At 40.8% G+C, this 22,583-nt stretch overlaps 1 protein-coding gene across 5 annotated transcripts in view; it reads right to left on the bottom strand.

Annotated features, from left to right (window-relative positions):
* The window catches only part of DYNC1I1 (dynein cytoplasmic 1 intermediate chain 1), a 246,183-nt gene that overhangs the window by 88,512 nt on the left and 135,088 nt on the right, over window positions 1–22,583 (bottom strand). For all 5 annotated transcript variants that reach the window (XM_039522378.1, XM_039522381.1, XM_039522377.1 and 2 more), the window contains 4 exons: window positions 21,154–21,243; window positions 10,317–10,479; window positions 6,277–6,376; window positions 955–1,080 (listed from right to left, as the gene is read on the bottom strand). In XM_039522378.1, coding sequence (XP_039378312.1) covers window positions 955–1,080; window positions 6,277–6,376; window positions 10,317–10,479; window positions 21,154–21,243 — 479 coding nt within the window. The remainder of the gene's footprint in view (window positions 1–954; window positions 1,081–6,276; window positions 6,377–10,316; window positions 10,480–21,153; window positions 21,244–22,583) is intronic.

Genomic DNA, 22,583 nt, shown 5'->3' with positions numbered 1-22,583 from the left:
AAGATGTTTGGTCCTTAAATGTAAAATGACCACTCAGTTTACACAGCTGGCCAGGTAATACATATTCTTCCAAAAGAAGCATTTTTTACCACAGCATAATCTGCAGTTTACTAATCCCCAATTGTAAAATTTTACAAACTGAAACTTTTCCACATGTTTTTTGCATGCCCGGATTCCAAAAATAATTACAATGGAAGGGTATTAATAAAGGGGCTGGAGTCTTGACCCAAGCCATGCTCCATCATTTGGGCAATGTGATGGAAATGGAGCATATGAGCAGAAAATTCAGATGATTTCAGGCTATGTCAAGTGAAATAGAAAAACAATGGGGAAAGAAGTGTAAACATGCACAAGGAAATGAAGCATCAGACTATTTTTAAATTGTCTATAGACTTCTGAAGAGGCTTGGTCATGCAATAGCACTGAGTGAAATTAAATGGTAGCTGGATAGCCCATAGGATAGTCAAATGCTAATTTGTTGAAGAATCCTCATATTGCTTAAGTCATTTTTACCAAGATCTCAGTAAAATGAATGTTCAGAAATATGGTGTATATTTATGCATTTTAAAGTTGAAAAATTACATTGAACATCAGAGGAGTGAGAGTAGGCAGCTTGGGACACAGAGGATGCAAGGAAGTGAACGTGGGTGGGAAAGCATATGTTGCTGCCTGGATGAGGAAGTGGTACACCACAGTTACTTCATAAATGCAAGGTCTTTATAAACTAATTCTTTTAGGGATTGTTTTAAATAGAGAATGACACTCAATCCCTGACAGGGCTGCATTATTGTTTCAGAAGGATTGATGCTTTCTCAAAACATTAGACTGCTGCTTGTACTTTTTCCAAAATTGTCTATTTTTAACCTCAGCCTCTTCATCCAAGCAATAGGCAGATGGGTTGCATAGCAAACTCTGTTTTGCCTAGTAGGAAATGAATGGCTTACTGAATCTTACCTGACAATGGAAAACATATTCTGGTGTGGTTTTCTTAAACTTCATGTTCCAAACTAAGGCCACTCCATCTGGCTCATGTGGAGCATCTTCGTTATTGTTATAAGATGCAACCATCAATTCAGGGTACTAGACACGAGAGAACATGAATTGGATTAGATTCTGTTTTGGGGATGAAGAAACTATGTGAAATCATATGAGACAGAAGCAATCATTTCTCGCGCTACATGTGGTATCAAGTATCTGGTTTTAATAATAACACACACCACTCCAAACATACTGTTTAGCTACACTTTGGTTTTATATTTTATTAGTAAAGTCCTTAAAGATTTCTCTGTTGGCTTCATATCAGCGTCCTCTCAGATATCACCAGGATAACATTATTTACTGTAGGTAGTTCTCTAAAATGTATAACTTAAGAAAGACTTCAGATATTCAAACTTTGCTATGAAAAAGGTCCCTTTACTGAAATTCAACTAATAGTGAAATCTGAAAATTTAATTTGAATGCTTAAAAATTTCCTTTCTGAGACTATGAAATTTTAGTCTCCATCAATTTATATAATATATATATATACATAATATTCAAACAATAGATCAGCTTTTATTCTGAAGTCCACATTCTTCAGCATGGTAGAGAGTTGCTTTTTCCTTCTTATTTCAGAATAAGAACAAGGCATCTAGCACAGAAGATTCAAATAACAAATGAAAACCTTCTTCGCGCAAGGTCTAATTCTGCAAGATGCTGAGGTACTCTTTTGAAGTGCAGAGTGCCATCAAACAGGATTTGAGGGCACTCATTACAGTGAAGAATCAGGTCCATATTTTCTAGTACACTCAATCTCAAAGAAAACATGTATGATGAATTAGACTTTCAGACTATATTGATTATAATATATTGTTTTCAAATATCATAAGCAAAACTAATTTAAGTACAGAGAGCCAAACATATTTCTGATGAAAGTCTATTTACTTCAGTTCAGTTACATCAGAAATGAGAAAAACCAAGAAATCTACTTTATTACAAAAGAATCTAACCTAATCTTGCTGAAAAATAAGCAAATACATATATTTATATATAACTGGCATATGGGTGAATGAGTATATCATTATGCGAATACTTTATGCAAATACTTGTTTATGTATTTCATAATTTAAGCTAATAAGTGACCATTAAAATTGGCCTGGGCACTTTTACGATCGTTAAAAACCCAGGTACCAAATATCAAGATCAAAATAATAATATTAACAATAATCTACTCACACAAAACAAGTCATTTATAGTGTTCTCATCCCCCACTTACACACATACATATACACCTCTACCTCGATATAACGTGACCTGATATAACAAGAATTCGGATATAACGCGGTAAAGCAGTGCTCCGGGGGGGCAGGGCTGCGCACTCGGGTGGAGCAAAGCAAGTTCGATATAACGTGGTTTCTCCTATAACGCAGTAAGATTTTTTGGCTCCCGAGGACAGTGTTATATCGAGGTAGAGCTGTACTTCAAAAAAATCTGTCCCTCAGTCCAAATGCCCAAGATAAAAAGACAAGCTTTGTAGCATGTCCAGGTTAGAAGATAGGCGTTCTGGCAAACGAATGGGGCCCTCATGGAGAATGACTTGTCATCAAGCCTCTCCAGTTTCAACCAAGAGTAATTCAGCTCAAGTTCTTCTTCTGGTATCTGCAGCATTACAAAGGAAGGCTGGTGAGATCTCTTAGTTCCGAGCCGTTTACCACTGTGCAGGGGAAATGCAGAGCTGGGAGAAACAGCTCTTCAATACAGACAGCTTCTATAAAGATAATGGGCCAAATTAATTCCTGATGTAACTATAATGACTATAATGACTTCATGAATTTGGCTCCTTCTAGTTTGAAGCCTACAAAGCCATTTTTAAAAAATGTTTTAAAATCTTTTTTCACCCTTCCCCCATCCTCCAAAAGTTCCTCTGGAGCAAAATAAACCATAACAGAAATACTACAATAACGTAGAGCTGAGTGTCATATAAAAGATCTAATTTGGTCCATTTTTATGGACCAGTGTTTCATACAGCTGATTATGTTTTTATTCAAGTTTTATCATTCCTAAGTAGAATAGAGGCCAGATACCAGACCCCTCTTCCCAGGTGTGAGGGAATATTTGGTTAGCATAGGGCTGCCATAGCTGCTCTCATTTCACCTCCTCTCCCAACTCCAATGTATGGGCCATTCTGGGGAAAAGGAAACATGGGTGGGTGCATCTACATTCCGGCATTCCTTGGCTGCTGGAACAGCCTTTACAGGCCATTGACACCTGATACGAAGTACAGCATCCTTGAGACTGATCTGCTTTACACCAGAAACCAGCCAATCCCTCTTAGGATTGTGAGAGAGGTAAAGACGGTTTGACTGTGTACCTAAGTATCTGTTTACCGGCACAGTTGCCTATTTGGGGCTAGTTCATTTTCCTGTAGAACACAACTGGAGGTTTCTAAGTGACTTTATGGTAGCCTGTCTGAGCACAAACAAATGCCGGCTTGTAAGTTATCAGTTTGTATGCATTCTGCAGTCATAGTGTAGGCATCAACTTGTAAATTTAGTCCCAACTTTAGATATTCAGTTATTGATTGGCATCATATTGAATTGGACAACCACCATTATGAGGAGTTTTGACTTGAAGAGGTGATTGCTATTGAGAGAGGAGGTGAAGCACTATGAAAATTGTCAGGTGGGCACCTCTCTGGGGTTGATGAAGAAAATCCTGACTCCCAGGTCCCCAATCAATGAGTGCATACCAATCCCCCTTTTGAGAAGGCAAGGGTAAATCCCACAGACAAACACTACACTTAGCGATAGGACAATGCTTTTATCTGAAGGGAGCAGCCCAGGGACAAAAACACCATACTTAGGTCCTGTCTACATTAAGGACAGTTTTGTAAAATGTCCCACCCTTGGCCTGCCTTTGGGGTGATCACACGAGAGTCAAGAAGGATCAGGCACTGTGTGTCTGAACTCTGTAGCTTTTCACTTATTTTTGGCTTTAGATTATCCAATATAACCTCATTCTAAACCAAGCAATGTGATTTCCCTCCCTTTTTACATGAAAGTTGAACCTATTTGGGCATTTGCCTGAATAAAAGCTGAGTAAGGACCTAAGACTTTTACCCTTCTTTCTGCAAAAGAATGAACGGACTACTGGATTGACTTCAGTTGTATGAGGGATCCCACATGTCCTGACCGATATGTCACAAGTGACTAGGGAACAAGATAATGTGTTTAATCACGCAACAGAGAGTCCTGTGGCACCTTTAAGACTAATAGATGTATTGGAGCATAAGCTTTGGTGGGTGAATACCCACTTCGTCAGACACATGGCACGCATGCGTCTGACAAAGTGGGTATTCACCCACGAAAGCTTATGCTCCAATACATCTGTTAGTCTTAAAGGTGCCACAGGACTCTCTTGCTTTTTACAGATCCAGACTAACACGGCTACCCCTCTGGTGTTTAATCAAGGCATCAATGTTCTTTTTATATTTTTTCCAGTTAACCTATTTGCCTTCAGCATACTTTGCAGGAACAGTTTAATCACAGACAATTGAGTAATGTATTCTGCCATTCGCCTGATAGGTCAAATACCATTTGGTACACTAGGCATTGCATAATGTCGGCATGGGAGTGTGAGTGTACCATAAACCTCTGCTTGGTGAGATACATCAAGCTTGCTCAAGTTCCTTCTGCATTACATGTACACGACAAAGGAAATGAGAAAAGCCAGAATGCTCCCCCCCCCCCAATGAAATGTGGAGTGGCACTGAGAATAGCTCAAATGCACATGCCAAAGAAATAAGGACTCAGGAGCAACTGGGAGGGGAAGGCAGGGAGGGGAGGGGAGGGGAGGGAAGGGCGGGGTGGGGCCACCCCAGAACAAAGAGGCGGGAAATAGAACATGCTTGTGTGCCTGAGGGGCTAAGCAATTACATCTGGCAGTTTTCTAACTCGGCTTTATCTTGCTGTCCTGGGACTACTAAAAGCTGCCTGTTAGGAAAATATCAGATAAGAATTCCATGTAATTTCCAGCTCCTGAACAAGTGAACAACCACGATAAGCATTTCCTCAGGCTTATACTTGATTTCTGTGTAAATCCATATGTGCTTAAAGGCCACCCACAAGCCAGTACATAGCTCTTGTAAAATTTATATTCTTAGGTATGAAAGCACAGAAATAAATTCTTAATTTGATTCTTGGGGAGTCAGTTATATAGACGAAAAAACTCAGTTCACATGCAGATGAGATTATATCCCATTTTTCCTAAAGTATCTTGGATCATGTATGCTGTAACCAAGGCACTATGGCCTATGTGATACATTAAAACTAAATTATGTGGGCCCCCTGATCTAATGCAGGACTGTCTCTCCCTGGCTTCTAATGCCTTTCATTCTAACTGCCTGCCAATTCACTGCTTCTCCTCACCTTGTCAACTGTCATTTTAACACACAAAGACCCATCACCTGGTATGGAGGGATAAAAGACAGACCTACTGTGCATCTTAGTAGGTGTACAGGAGGATGGAGAGAAAATTATTGCTAGTCAGAATCACTGGGTGCCTATTCCACTGCCTCTCCCCATCGATGTACACTACTCATCTACTTCAACTTAAGGCACATAAACTTTTACACATTGAGCTCCTAAGGTGCTCAGGAGCAGGAATACTTCATGTCCTCCTCATCTGCTGCTCCCCTTTCAACTAGTCACTGCTTCTGTATATCCCAGAGACCTGCAGGAAGGAAGCCCCAGTACTGAAAACCACAGTACTCTGTGGCAAGCTGGACCTAAATTCTTCAGTAAGACCCTTCAGTTTTCGTAGAGCTCTGCTGAAAATTTCTGTAGCAGAGTCAGGTACATTCAATATCTTTTCTTAAGGCATTAAATGTGAAAAATAAAACAATCAAAATATTAAATTCTTTGTGCTAGTTATTTCTTCCTGCAATTGTGTTTACTTTACTTGGTTGTCAAATTATAAACTTTCAATGTGCCACAAACTTTTGTACAGAAAATGTTTAACTGTAGGGTAGAAGTTGTTAGGAGAGTGGAAAACTGGAGGTTTTACCATTTGGGTAGGGTTATTAATACATAGTTTAAATATTAAGTCATGATTTTTAACATCAAAAACAACCAAAAGACAGATTCATATACTCACTAATCTCCCCCGCCACACACACAGACGCACACTCACTCACTCACTCTTTCATAGCCAATTGTTAACTAATGCCTAATGTCAATGAAACAAAACCTTACCAAATAAAACAGAATCAAAGCTTTATATCACAACTGTAAATCTTACCTGAAGAGACCAATCCATACAGGTGACAACGCGATGCTTTGACCAATGCTCATCATAGAACTGACGATTAAATGAAAGGTTGGCTCCGGCTTGAACATCTCTGTGTGGATTCAAATAACAAAAGGTATGCTTTAAAGTACCAAGGCTTACTTGCCATGACCATAAATGTAAGGATTTCTGACTGCTCCCTTTTCCCATTCCCTCTTTCCCAGCCTTGTCATTTTCACTTAATAATCCTGTCCCTGGCTATTTGCTCTTATTGGCCAGCTTCCCTGGGAGTAACAGAAGAGTCAAATCTTTGCATTTGGAATAAATTTGTGCACATATTTGACCAAAAGCAGAATTGCTAATTTCCCCCACAAGCCCTCCCTCATTCAGCTTCCTCAATCACTGTGGACAAACATCCTTGCTGTCACTCAGGCCCACAACCTGGGCATCATCTTCAATTCTGTCCTCTCTCTTGATCCTCACATTCAGGCTTTGTCTAAACCTCGCAAATTCTTTTTGTGTAACATCGCTAAGATATAACCTTTCCTATCCACCCATGCAGCTAAAAGTCTCATCCTGGCTCTCATCATCTCATGTCTTGACTACTGCAACATCCTCTTCTCTGGACTTGACAAATGCAATCTTGCCCCAATCATTTCCATTCGAAATTCTGCAGCAAAGACCATTTTGCTAGTTCATTGCTTTGATTGTCACCCCTTCCCTTGCATCCCTCCACTGGCTCCCCTTTCTCCATCCATCAAACATGAGCTATTTGTCTTAATTTTCAAGACCCTTCTCAGCTTATCCCTATCCCACCAATCATCTCTCTCATGCTACTGAGATGTCACTTCCCACCTCCAATCATCTAATGATTCTACCCTTCATGACCCACTTGTTACATTTTCAAACGATGATCTCTTTCTCCCATGTTGCCTCTCATGTATGACAGGAGCTCCCTGTAAACATCCACAAAGCTAATTCCTTATCCTCCTTCAAATCCCTTCTTAAAACTCTCCTGTGCCATAATGCTTACCAAAAACTTGACAACTGTTAGGCAAGTGGTGAACTGTAACTACTGCCTATCACAGTGACTAGTATGATCTCATTGTTTCCTGGTGCTCCTCCATCTGGTCTGTCTGTATCCAGCTGTTGTTTCTTGTTTTATACATAGATTATAAGCTTTTGGGGGGCAGGGACCATTTTTTGTTTAGGGTTTGTACAGTACCTAGTCCTTGGCTGGAGCTTCTAGGTGCTGCCACAGTTCAAATAATAATAAACAACATATTCCACAGTGCCTATGAAATGCATATAGTTCTTCTAAAGCCATAATATGCCCCAGCTCCAAATCCACATAAGGTATCGCCACTCAAGTTATAATGACTGTCTGGTCCTATATATGTATTCCCCTACTACGTTACCTTCTTGTGTTCATTGTGGATTCACTCACTGCAGTGGTCTACGTAAGGTCTTTGATGTCATCTAGGGTTGCATTGCCAACTGTCTAATAGCACAAAACCAAACACCCTTACCCTGCCACCTGCCCCACCCTTCCCCTGAGACCATGCCAATGCCCTGCCCCTTCTCCAAGGCCCCACCCCTTCTCACTCCATCCCTCCTCCCTTAATCGCTCACTCTCCCCCACCCTCACTCACTTTCACCGGGCTGGGGCAAGGCGTTGGGTGCGGGAGGGGGTGTGGGCTCTGGGCTCGGAGGTGGGGCCGAGGGGTTTGGAGTGTGGGAGGGGGCTCCGGGCTGAGACTGAGGCAGGGGGTTGGGGCGCAGGAGGGTGTGCGGGGTGCAGGCTCTGGGAGGGAGTTTGGGTGCAGGAGGGGGCTCAGGGCCGGGGTAGAGGGTTGGGGTGTGGGAGGAGGTGAAGGATGCGGGCACTGGGAGGAAGTTTGGGTGTGGGAAGGGGCTCAGGGCTGGGGCAGGAGGTTGGGGTTCAGGGGGAGCACAGACTCTGGGAGGGAGTTTGGGTGCAATAGGGGGCTCACGGCTGAGGCAGGGGGTTGGGGTGTATGAGGGGGTAAGAGGTGCAGGCTCTGGGTGGCGCTTACTTGGGTAGCTCCCGGAAGCGACCGGCATGCCTGGCTCCTAGGCTCAGGGGCGGCCAGGTGGCTCCGCCTGCTGCCCCTGCCTGCAGGCACTGCCACCACAGCTCCCATTGGCTGCAGTTCCCAGCCAATGGGAGCTGCGGAGTTGGCGCTTTGGGAGGGGAATGGGGGGCAGTGCGCAGAGACCCCTTGGCCACCCGTGTGCCTAGGAGCCAGACATGCCAGCCACTTCCGAGAGCCACATGGAGCCAGAGCAGGCAGGGAGCCTGCCTTAGCCCTGCTGCACCACCGACCAGACTTTTGGCCTGTTAAAAAACTCCCAGATTGCTTTTAATAGTCACCGGGAGATTGAGGCTGATTCTTGGCAACCCTAATGTCATGGAAGCCCCATGGTAGCCTGGTAAAGAGCACTAATACTTCTCAGAAGACAACCTCCAAACCCATTATGTGTGGAAAGATGGACTCTGCACCAGCACCAAATAGAACAGCAGAAAAAGGAGCAAGCCTTGTGGAGGGGGCACTGGATTTATGCTTATAGATAGTCAGTGGCTGGGCAGCTCCACAGACAAGCAGTTGCTATTATTCCAACCCATAGGCTAGAACAGCAGCCTGTGGTCTGCCTGCGTGCTGGCAGTTGAGAAGTAGATTCCATCACACCTAACCCCACTTGGGTTTGGCTCTGCGAGGAGAAGGGTGAATTCAACGGATTGGGCTATTCAAAGTTGTGTCTTCATGATTCTTCTTGAAGTTTAGACAAAGAAACTCTTGCTTTAATTTAAAGATATTTAATGATTGTGATCTTGCATTTACATAGCACCTTTCAGCTACATGGATCCAAATACTTCACAGATTTTACTAACTGGCTGTATAAACTCTGTGTAGCGGAATCACAGGAACCTCGGGGGTGAAGTGAAGCAGCTGTTCAGTAGTGGACTGCAATGCTACCCAACAGCTTAAGGCAGTACATGAAGAATACTGTATCCAATTAAAACTGTTGGGGGGGGAGTAAGGGGGAATTTTAGAGCTTGTCCACACAAAGACTTAGTGCGTGCGAAACTAGGGTATGAATCTACAGGTTTCTAGCCTGCCACTCAGTATCTGGCTGGGTGGACCCTGCTACCACACACTAAATGTTCCGTAGTACACTTTGCCCTGTACACTTTGCACCCAGAACTTTTAGTGCACTGCAGCAGAGCCCACATGGCCAGTTAGTGCACAGCAGGGTCATGTGTTGTAGATTCACACCTCGGCTTGTCACACACTCACTAACCATGTGGACAAGCCCTCATTTAGGCAGAATGCAATTACTCTAGGTGGAAACTAGCTAAGATTTTAGTACTAACACCTTACCCTTGAAATATATAATGACATATTAATGAACACAGGTGATCAAGACTTTGATTTTTTTTATATTGTCTGAAAGATAGTGCTATAATAAAGAAGAATCATAATGAAGAAGTTGTCCTGAAAATTCCTCCTGATGATCTAGTCAGTAGCTCAGTTGCAAAGAGCCAGATTTTTAAAGTAGTAAGGAACATTAGAGGATTTTCAACTCCAATAGAAGTTAGGCTCCTAGTCACTTTTGAAGATCCCATGAGCCTTTCCACATCTTTAGGTGCCTAACTACCCATAAAAATCTGGTCCAAAGTTTAAAAAGGAGTATGAAATGACAAATAATAATCAAAGGGAAAAATCATTTTTCCCCAATATTTTCCTTGTTTTCATCAAAATTTGAAATGTTGTCAAAATACTGAAATTCAAAAAATTTAGACTAGCTCTAATAAGAATTTTAAAAGAAATCAGAGCAATCAAGCATGAAACTATTTTACAAAATAATTCAGTATAACACACTGATTATAGACTTTCAAATGTATCAACCTCTGAGGTTTCATTGTCTCTCTCTGTAAAGTATTCTATTTTTTTTAAAGATGCACCTTTATTAGCTTTTCTTCAATATACATTAGAGTGAGGTGTTATTTAAAAAAATAAAAAACTGACCCATCTTTCTCTTCTACATCTCTGCCACTGTAGTCAAAGAATATGTCTGAATCTTCAGCCAAAGCTCGCTCAATTACACGTATTGTCCGGTCGAAAAATATCAGGAATTCTTCTGAATGGAGAATCTGTTGTTTTTCTTCCTCTGTCAATTCTCTAGGAGGAGCTTGCAAAGTACAAAAACATTGTTAAGAATAAGACAGCTGAGACCTTGCCAAATGAATCAAAGTCTTCAGTAAAAAGGAACTTTTTATATGGAAGCTCATTGCAGTACTGACAGGAATAAATCATTGCTTTACATTTAAAATCATTACTAAGAATTATTTTAAATGTATCAAAATGTACTCCTGTATTCACAGAATGTGGCATTTATGCAGAAGAGATCCTATATCTTGCATATTTATTATTCTGAAGAGGAAAATGCTTAAGACCCAAAATTAAATAAACCCTTCGTTCATATTTCAGGAAATAGTTCTGACTGACATTAATTGCCATACTAAACTTGAAAAAGGATAACACTTATATAACAGAGGACCTGTCTTAAATGCCCTTTTAAAGCAGATAACTTTTTATGGCTAAAATAAAATAATCTTCTTAACTTGGTAAAAGTTATACTACAGTTCATTGTATTAAAAGGGCTGCTGGATTTCACGTCAGATAATATTTGTTCTGTTCTTTCATTTTCTTCCTAGTGTAACTGGTAAATTTTGTTCCTGTTTTGGATAGTTTGTGAGGCAATGAAATAAATAGCTAAAGTTCCCTTCGCACGTTAACAGTGAAGCAAAATCTAAAAAACAAATTCTATTCCTTTAAAAAAAATATTATTTGTAAAAGAACTTTAAAACCAGAGTGGACAGACTTACAGTACAAGTCCCTGCTCACTGACACCATCAAAAGCTACAGAGAATCAAAATCTTTTACAGGCATAATATTTTTTTGAGCCAGATTCTGAAATTGGATTAAAAATATGATTAACCCTTAGAAGACTAGACATTTTCCAAATGAATGACCACTGGAAGAAATGTGACTACTTATATGTAGGTTTGGAAGAATTAGATTTTTTTTGGTTAATGCTGACAAACATCACTTTCACTGTACGCACACAAATTGACAAAATAATATTTCCATCAATAATAGTCAAAATTTACAGTTAGGCAAAGTAAGAAAGTTGCTGCTAGAGAAATTATTAGAATTTAATTTAAGGCTATTTACTTTGTATATTTTTACATGATGTTCACAATTTGTGTTTTAACAATTATAAAACTAACTTTTTGATTCTCGTTATCTACTGTCATTAAATAATTATTGTCTGATCCTTCCCCTTGTCCGATCCCCCCCTAATGTTCTGCAGCAAAGGTCTTCTATGTTTGAACTGATTGTTCAGATTTTAATTGAAGTATTTATTTTTGAAAAATATCTCATAGTCTCTCCAGGTCTTACTTGGTTAAATAGCAACAGCCCAAAGGTTAACTCAATATACGTGAATTTACCTTGTATCTCTGAGAACACCTCGAGAGCACTGATATTAAACTGTAACTTCATACCTTGGTGTACCCTAACACTTAATGAAACTCAAAATGACAGAGTTCAAAGCTACACTTCGAAACTATGTTCCACTTGCTGAGCTGTAGTATATAGGATTTTTGTTTCAAATACCAGATTGACACAGCTGTGCACACTCCTTTTGACATTCCCACCCCCAGTAGCTTTATGTTGGGTTTTGGCCTTAGAAGGCTTGGCACCACGCTGCACAGAAGAGGACACAGGAAACCACATTTGCTCTCAGATACATGGATTCATCCAGGTAGCATGGAGGTAGCAAAAGCAGAATATTTATCTATGATTCTTATATAGCCCCCAGCACTGTAGAACCTGAACACTTTGCAGCCTTCACTGTGTTTATCCCCATTTTACAGATGTGGAACTGAAGCACAGAGAGACATGACTTGCCCAAGGTCTGTGGCAAAACAGGGAACTGAATCTGGGTTTCTCAAGTTCCAGACTAGTGCCCTAACCACTGGACACCTTTCCTTTCTCTTACTAATGTTTGTCCCATATAAGTCTGTCCTCCTCATCATAATTGCTCTACATGTTTAAACTGCAGGGCCAGTTCAGATAGTGCGGCCAAATATGCAGCAAGTCACGGGGCCCATCATACCCCATAAAGGCTGAAATATTAGTGTGATGTTTACTGCTCATGTTCCAGTGTCATATGAGTTGGAGTATGAGCAGCACTCTGAAAACGAGAGCTCTGAAATAACCTGGAAAAAGTCAGCGCAAGAAGAGGCACCGAATGTGATTCTGACCTTCCTTGATGGTACGAGAGAGGAAAGAACACCTGGGACTTGAGCCCTACGCGGGACTATTTTTTAATCCCGCCCCCGTCCTACCCTGCAATGCCCACTCCCAACGGCTCCTGCATTGTTTCTTTCATTTTTATCCCACTTCCACCCGCAAAAACCTTAGATTCCGCAAAACCTGCAAGAGACACAGATTCCCCTATGCTACAAAAAAAAAAAAAAAAAAGGTTGGTTAATATATACACACACACACACATACTCAGAATTTAGACACAATTTTTACCACTAAAAGAGTAAAACAAATATTGGTTTAACCATGTAAAAAAATTAGGGCTGTCAAACAATTAAAAAAAATAATCACAATTAATCATGAGATTAAAAAAATAGTTGCAATTAATTGCAGCTTTAATCACACAGTTGAACAATAATAGAATACCAATTTAAATTTATTATAAATATTTCTGGATGTTTTTCTACATTTTCAAATATATTGATTTCAATTACAACACAGAATACAAAGAGTACAGTGCTTACTTTATATTATTATTTCTATTGCAAGTATTTGCACTGTAAAAAAGATTTTAAAATATAGTGTAATCTACAAGTCAAACCATGAAGGAGCATATGAATCTTTAGCATATCTGGCATGTGAATACTTTGCAACGCTGGCTATAATAGTTCCATGCGAATGCCTGTTCTCACTTTCAGGTAACATTTTAAAGCAGGCAGCAGTATCTCCCATAAATGTAAACAATCTTGTTTGTCGTAGTGATTGGCTGAACAAGAAGTAGGACTGAGTGGACTTGTAGGCTCTAAAGTTTTATATTGTTTTGTTTTTGAGTGCAAAGATTGTGAAAAAATAATTCTACATTTGTAAATTGCACTTTCACAATAAAGAGATTGCACTACAGTACTTGTATGAGGTAAACTGAAAATTTTTCTTTCTTTTATCGTTTTTACAGTGCAAATATTTGTAATAAAAATAATATTAAGTGAGCACTGTGCACTTTGTATTCTGTGTTGTAACTGAAATCAGTATATTTGAAAATGTTGAGAAACATCCAAAGATATTTATAATAAATTTAAATTGGTATTCTATTATTGTTTAACGGTGAGATTAAAATTGTGATTAGTTACAATTTGTTTTAATCTAGTTAATTTGTTTTGAGTTAACTATAACTGACAGCCCTAAAACACATTTTAACTCCTGGTATAATAGACATCAAACCTCTTTCTATCCCTTGCTTAAATTTAAGTGTTAAAACCTTTATTTAAAAAAAAAGAAAAACTTGCTTTACTTTGCTGAAATTCTATTTATGACAAACTGACAAGAGATTTAGTGTTTTCCCGCAAATTACTGCAGTCTGGTTTATTTGCCCACCCAGTCCTGCCTGCCACAAAGTACATTTTATCTGCTCCCACTATTATGGCAGCAGGTCCTATGAGACGCACAGGATCCCAGTCCTGTGGCAGGGCTCTACCTGGGACCCCTCCTAACAGAGACTTCCGACTTCCCCTTTGACGAGGGGAATATACTGGCCACCCCAATATAGGCAATAGTCTGCTCAGTAACAATGAACTCATTATTCCACACTACAGACCATGTCATCTACTGCCCAGGGTGTAATCTCCTTTCTCTAGGCCAGCTAATCCAAGCTAACATGGTGGCCTATTAAATAGCTACACACTAGGGTTGCTTGAACTGGTCTAAACTTTAACTTTGAAAGGGAAATTCTCTGCACAGCATCTGGTCCATAGACAGACTGGGGACGAGGAAGATGCACGGGGTGTGGGCAAAATCCTACCCCCAGGAAACAGTTAGCTGAGCAGTTAGTATCTGTAGCCTCTGTTGAAGCTCCATGATCCAATCCCTCTGTCTCCCCCAAACCAGACACCTCCCCACCACTATGCACTGTGATATTAGTGGTCCCTGTGGAGTTCCAAGCCAGGTAGGGGGATACACATCCCCTACATGGCCTTCCTATGCAGTGAAACTATTACCACAGCAGGAGAACGGTATGTCGGTAAGTGCATTAGATGGGGGCATTGCACGTAAGAAAGGAACAACTGGCAAAAAGTACATGTTGACCTACTGTAGCATCCAGGGTCGGTGCAACCATTTAGGCAAACTAGGCGGCTTTTAGTGGTTGGGGGCGCCTAAAAGCCTGCTCAGGTGAGGAGGTGGAGTGGAGGTGATCTGGGGCGGGAGGGGGCACGGGGAGGGCCACCCGCAGTAACGGGGGGGGGTGCACAGGGGAACCGCTCCCCGCCCCAGATCACCTCCACTCTCCATCCTCTGCTGAGTACACAGCCCCCGCTCTAAGTCTCCTCCAATCGGCGCCACAAGCCAGGGAGGGGAGGAGAATTAGAGCGGCACAGGCATGCTCAGCGGGGGACGTGAAGCGGAGGTGAGCTGGGGCGGGCTCCCCGGGCTGGGTTAGCTGCCATGGCGGGAGTCTCCCTGGGGGGGTTAGCTGCTGTAGAGAGGGGGGCTCCCTGGGCAGGGTTAGTTTCTGCGTGGGGGGGGGGGAGTGTCCCCAGGTGGGGTTAGCTGTTACGGGGGGGCTCCCCAGACGGGGTTAGCTTCCGCGCGAGGGAGTCTCCCCAGGCGGGGTTAGCTGCCATGGAGGTGGGCTCCCTGGGCGGGGTTAGTTGCCACACGGGCGGGAGGGTGGCTGGGGGGGGTGGCGCAAGGTGGAAGTTTCGCCTAGGGCTCGAAACTTCCTTGCACCAGCCCTGGTAGTATCCACTACTGAATAGTAATTAGCACTAAATGAACTCATGTGGAGAGGAAGCCTGTAATGAAACAACATCCCAACCTCACCAAAGAACTGCTTTCCCAGCATCACAGACAACAAGCATGACAATACGGTGAAAAGGCATAAAAGGAGAGAAAATGAATGTGAAGGCAAATGGCAAGCTAATTTTAAACTGCTCCAAATGATTAAAACTATCAGGTAAACCTAATCCTCTCTGCAGCTTGGAAATATAAATTCTTTACTTGGACATTTGCCAGCTATATATGTCCCTTCCTCCACCACAAAAAATCAGCAGAAGGGAGAAAGGAAAAAAATAAACAGCTTGAAAACTCCAGGGTGTTCATGGGCAATGAAGATATGAATGGCTGCAGTTTTGCTTCAGCAAAATCTCCCTCCTAGCTGGTGATCATCTGTGTGAAGCCTACAGTCTATTAAACCCTCTTCAATATCAGAAACACCTTGGCTAATGTTTGTACAACATAAACAAGCTTACCTCATTTTTCTTACGGACACACCAGATGCCCCAGGCAATATTAAGCTTCATATTTTAACCTTATTTTCTTGTTTCATTCGGCTGCCTCTGAAGTTTTATTTGAGGCGAGCTCTGCTTACAAGAATGTTAATATCATTACTTTTTCTAATGCAAAACACTTCTGCAACTTGTGACAAATACAAGTATAAGCGGAAAACTGAAAGACACATGGTTGTTCTTTTTCATATGAAGATTTTTCCACCCATTTATCTTTCAGAGCTACTTCCATTTCCCTCCTGATCCTTATCCCTGTATGACCATTACCTTGAATAAAATAAAAAGGTTCTATGTAATTTTCCGCAATTTTTCCCCCTTCTGGCAGCTTCCAGATACTTTGATCTCAGCTTTTAAGAGACACACAAATTTCTTCTGAGGAAACGAAGAGAAGCCTAAGTGGCTGATCAAAGTATTTTTTTTCCCCAGAGGCCTTGTTCACCTGGATGTGCCCACAGCATCTTCACAAATTATATCTGACAATGCAATATTGGGCTTCAAATTTATTTATTATATAGATAAAAACAAAATATATATATAATTTTCATACCACTTTGATGTTTAACACAGGTTAAACAATATGATATTTAGTTTACCAGCATCAAGTGAATATATATGCTGATTCGCTGGAATTTAATAAAAATAGTTGTAAACAATGTGGACCAAATTCTGCTCTCCTTTAAAATGAGGCAACCCCATTCACTTTGTACTGAACTGGCTAATGTGTATGTGCACCACTGTCTTCTACTGGATAGAACCAACATAGCTAAATAGTGCATAGGCCCGATACTGCTGATTGCTAACAGATTTTTATAGCAACTTATTAGATAGAAAGAGGGTCCAAGTTCTATCCCCACTTTGACCGTGAAGTTCTGATGGGCCGTAGCATGATGCATAATGACAACCATGAAATCCTAGGGGGCCATGAATTTATTATAACTTCAATGGGGTTGTATCATGTAACCGTAAGTAGAATTTTGGCCTGATGTCTCTGGAGCTGTGTGAGATTGCAACAAAAGTCAATAAACTCTCTGTATACATTTTACAATATCATTTTTTAAAATGTAGACAGACTATTTCAGAGGAGAAAATATGATGTGCATCCAGAAACCACAATGAAATATAGTCTGCAACGAACCAAATGTCTTTTAAAAAACTAAAAAAACTGAATGAGACGTGAAGGCAACAGTTATTTAACATGTAGCTATGAAAATTAATGGCATTTTATCACCTGAATTAAAATGATCCCTGAAGATTTCATTTTGCAGCATCTTGAGTCTTTTCTCCACAAATTTTAAACTGATGTGTTTGGACATAACAGAAGAAATGTACTTTGTCTACATAGGAACTCTTATAAATTTCGGAACGGACCTAACAAAGGGTCCAGCCTTCTTCCCACCATATGGGAGCAAAATTGGGTTAAATATAAACCAATAGTTTTGATAACAATATAAGTGAGAGGCTAATCCTGCAAACCTTAATCAGTCAGGGCCTGATTCTTTCCCCACTGGAGTCAAAGGGAGTTTATAAACATATAGAAGAAAATCTACATTTAAATAAGTGCAAAGAAATATGAAATAGTTTCCTGCAGCCTAGCCCATTATGAAAGTCTGACTAAGTTACTAGCATCTATTCAAAAATAAACCTGTTTTTTTTTTTTAAAAAAAGAATGAAACAGGAAGCAGCCTCATTGTGATAGCATGCTACAACCAGAGATAGCACAGCTCTTCTTAGTTCTGTACTTCTTTTGGGGGTGCGGGTGGAGGGCATGGTGAAAATCCATGCAACCTTTAGAGTTGTTCGCTAACAAGAGCTGTGAAAATCTTCGACATAATCTTGTAAAATGCTGAGCAAACCCTGGCAGAACATGCCCTCATATCCTATTGATGGGCTATGCCCCTATTGTTTTTCCTGTGTTTCTGGCTACAGTTCTGTTGTTTGTCTTGATAGGGGCCATCAGGCTGCATTTCCGGTAAGATTTATTGTTCAAATGCAAGCCCCCTGTATTACACAACTGCTGATTCATATCAGCGGAGATGTTGAAGCATTTTCAGGTATTCTGAATACTCCTTACAAGCTTCTTATTTAATTTCTCTATTTCTGGTTAAGATTATTTTTCTCCAGTTATCTAACAAATTAGTTAAAGTCAATGAACTTTTCCTCTAAGGGTCTGTGTGATCCACTGTCAAAAGCCAGGACATTTTAAAGTTAAGGGCTCTCTGTCCACAGCAGGCTCTTTTTGAACTTGTCTTCTGTTGCTTCTAGACACAATATGGGGCCTGATTCTGCAAACCTAAAGCTTGACTTTAATGCATTGCCTGAGTAAGGAAAGCAAGATTAGGTCCACCAATGTTTAAACACAGTGCAGAGGTGCTATATAAATGTCCTTAGGTAAATGAACACTTAAGCACACATTAGTGACTCAATTAGATAGACCTTCAAAACTATTATTGGGCCTGCTGAATTAGAGCCCGTCTTCAGTAAAAATCTCTGGTGAATTTTTTTTTTTTTAAAGGTTCATGGCAGGCAGGATATATGGTGAATAATACTTTGGCCATTTTGATTTTAGCAACAAAGGGATTCTTTCATCACAATGATAATTAAATATTAAAATAGGACATGATCCAGAAGTTATAAGAACATAAGAACGGCCATACTGGATCAGACCAATGGTCTATCTAGCCTCGTATCCTGTCTTGCGACAGAGGCCAATGCCAGATGCGTCAGAGGGAATGAACAGAACAGTTCAATTTTTGAGTGTTCCATCCTCTGTCATCCTGTCAGAAGTTTAGGGACTTCCAGAACATGGCGTTGCATCCCTGACTATCTTGGCTAATAGCCACTGATGGACCTATTCTCCATGAACTTATCGAATTCTTTTTTGAACCTGTCCTTTCTCCTGTCCTTTCTCTGTCTTGTCTATTTAGGCCCTGATCCTGCAATTTAAATGCACAACTGGATTGTGGCTCCCATGAGAAGCCTCACTGACTTCAAAACAGATAAAAGGTTAGAGGCCAAACACAATCCTTGCCCTGAACAGACAGACAGTCCAAAGCCCTGATTTTGCAATTTAAATGCTCGGTGGACTGCTGCGCCTATGCAGAGGCCTGTTGATGTCAATGGAGCTTCACACAGATGCAGCATTCCTCCTACACATTGTAAATTGTAGGATTAGGGCCTTATATTAGAAGCTCTGTAGGGCAAGGACTGTCTCTTACGAAGTGAATGGCAGGCAGAATGATGGGACCTAGGAACAGCAGCCACAGTCTCTGTGTGTCACTTGTGTGTTGTGAGAAGCACTGGGGCCAATGGATCCTCACAGAGGTAGATCCCTGCCTGCCCCCAGTGTGATCTTCTGTGGAAGCTAGTATGGGGCCAGTGCAGTAGCCCTCTCCATGATGAATAGAAAGGCAAAGACACCTTTGTGCTGCCACTCTGTTCTTGGTGCCTCAGTGCAGTCCTTATGCGAGGCGTAAGTGGTGCATACAGCACTGAGCTGGCCCGCTATACCGTAGTTGAATTCTAGCCTTTGTTGTCATTATGAAATAGACCAATAACAGATACTGATCCTGCACACACTTATGCATGTGACTAGTCCCATTGAAGCCAATGGCACTACTCCTGTGGGTAAAATTAAGCACACGCACATACTCGGGCACCTATAATCCATGAAGAAAAGCTCCAATTTCCTTTGGAAAATACCTGAAACTCTGAGAAAGTATGTCACTAATGTCTTGCTGGCTTAGAGGAAAATGAAACATAATGGGTCAATCTATTATTTTTTTTATACTGAACCCATTTTTGAGTTATACACATGAAAAAATTGTCTGTCTCCCTTTCTCCCCCTCATGATTCGTACACTTTACACTCCTATAACTCACACAAGCCCAAGCTGATTTTGTTTTAAATCTGTTTTAAAAAAAAGTGTTCCCTGAGCTGAAACCAAATTTCAGCCCAGAGCAAATTTTTACGGCTGGGTTATAAATCCCTGAAAAACAGGATTCATAATGGAAGTGCTGACACAGCTTTAACTACTATATAGCAGTGTGAATGGCGCCACTATAATATCTATTAGAGATTCTTTAAAAAGTTTGCAAAATATTGTCTTGCTTTGCAGAAAAAAAGAAGCCAGCGTACTTAATGCCAACATAAACATGCTTTTAACCCATTATGTGCTAATTTGCAGAAAAGCCATTAATTCTGAATAAGGCTCACAGAGTGCAGCACCGGCAGGAAATGTTCTTCTAAACTCCTGTTTGACTTGTAACATGGTTTTAATCACTTCCATGAAACACAAAAGATGGCTTCAGACTCTGAGTTTTGCTCAGAGCACGAGAAGGGGGATTTCATTAGAAAGGCAAACGGGATTGTTTAGGGTTGAAAAGAGAGAGAAACAGACCAAACATAATTTGATTCACAGCATTTAATGCTCATCATCGGCATGCTGCTATTTTACCTCTGCCACCACAAGTCAAGTTTGTTTACTGTCCAGCAAGAGTGAATTTATTCATTGAGTTTTAGCACCCCCCTAAGACTATGTCATTTGCAGCAGCTACCGTGCTCTATTTTGAATTCTGCGGTGTGAGTGTCACAAAGCCAATTGCCACCAAAACTTTACACATTGATCACTCACATGAGATCTGGCCTCTGCTAGTCAAGGAAGGAAGTCAGTGGCAATATGAAACACTTCCACTAGACTAAACTATAACAAAGAACTAGATGATGTTAGTGATGGCACTCATTCAAATATAATAAGATAGGTACAGAAAAGGCTCACTTGCAAGTATGTGGAAAACTAAAATAAATAGATATTTTTAGGACTCTAGGTTTTTTTCCCTTCTGTTCACATCCGTCCACTGTCTCTCTTCCTCCTAGATTCCAAATATAAGCATTGGGATTCCCTTTATGTGGCAATGGAATGGAAAGTCCATGACTCAACATGCACTGAACACTTTCCATGGTATGCAGCAACTTGCAGAGAATTCCTGATATAATGCAGGAAAATTGTCTGAACAGCATCTTTTGCTTATGCTCCAAGACTGTCAGGTCCATTAGCTGAGTTCTCCAGATACAGCTTCCTTCTGCACCATATTTCTTTTATATCACTAATCTAGATCTGAGTAAATGTATTTATTGTTTTCAAATTTCTTGGGCTGCTACTTGGGACTCCTGCCAATAGTAAGCACTACACATGATGTTAACTATTTGCAGGATGGAGCACTTAAAAATGAAAATCCTTTTTTTTTAACACATACCTTCTTTCACCTCGTGTTTCTGTTCTTGATTTTCCATCTCTGAGTCATTCCGTGCTTTGGGTTCCACAATCTCATCATCATCTTCATCCTCTAGAAAAAAGAAATAAAGAATTGTAACATTCCGTTTCAGGCAGAGAGGGTTCCTTTTGGACTTGTAGCCATTGAACCTGTTAGTAAGTAAATAAATTACCTACAAATGTCCTTCTCAGAAAGTTCTCAAAAGTCAGATAGACAATATTCTAGCATAAAACACCTGCTACTGTCACTCCCTGTGGCAACTTTCCATCTCAAATGTTTTAAGAATGGCTCTCTGACCTCCGAGACGATTTCTTGGCTGGCATAGGAATAGACGCAAACACGTTTTAGCCTGGCAGCAATTCCACAAGTGGAACACCTGTTATCCAGACACCTCATTTCCAATTCAATTCTCACCAGATTAATTTGTCTTTTGACCTACCGGAAAGGGTTAAATAGAAGTCTGACCTCAGGTCAGATGCCAGTGGCAAGCAAACAAGCATAGTACAGTTCTGAAAAGTCATCACCATCAGATGGAAGAACACAGCAACCAAAAGTGGCATTTGGAGTTTAAGAACGGTTCTTGCATTAATATGAATTTAATGAATGCTTAAAATTGACACATGTCAGTTACTAATGCCAGATGTTTTATTGCCCTTTTCTGACCTATGCAAATCTTTCTCTTTCTCTCAGTACCCCTCCCTCATTCATATATTCCCCTTTTTCCTGGAAGGGCAAAACTGTTAATTCTTTTCATTATGTTTGTCTGAAGTTACAAGGGATATGATTGTTCAGACCAATGCTCAGTGCTCGGGAGATTACAAGAATGCAGCTTGCACCCAAAAGCTCTAAAAGCAATCCAAACTTCACCAAAGGGTGAGCTCTGTCTTGTTCCCAGCAAAAGCAATGCAATGCATTCCCCAGTTCACAGGTGCTGCACAAAGCAAGGCACACACCTGGAAAAGTGACTGTGGTGAACAGAAAAAGAGGCATAATCAAGACGAAGTAGTCTGCACTGCATGACTTTGTTCCATACACACAAATTGGGGCCTAGATATTGTGGTGCCTTATAAATGCAATACATTTGAAAGGCTAAGAACAGACAATGTGGAACAGGGATCTAGGGTAACCATGAAAAGCCATACATGAGCGACTGGGCTATAGTAAATATCATGTGGGAATGATTTGGGGGAAGGGCATTGGTCTCCACAGTTGCACAAAGCAGGATAATTGAGCATCAACACAATATTGGAGTCTTTCTTTACATGGGAGAATGCACAGTGTGTATTCTGATTTCCTGTACCTTTTGACCTGTGTCATATGTACCCACGGCATGGCAGTCCTCTGTAAGAGTGCTGTGGTTCCTTTGCGACTCTGCCATCAGTCTGCCTATTGCCATATGGCTCTCTATTGTG

This window comes from Mauremys reevesii, linkage group 2 (genome assembly GCF_016161935.1).
Source record: "Mauremys reevesii isolate NIE-2019 linkage group 2, ASM1616193v1, whole genome shotgun sequence".
Taxonomy (NCBI): Eukaryota; Metazoa; Chordata; order Testudines; family Geoemydidae; genus Mauremys; species Mauremys reevesii.
This window is presented reverse-complemented; position numbering and strand designations above follow the sequence as displayed.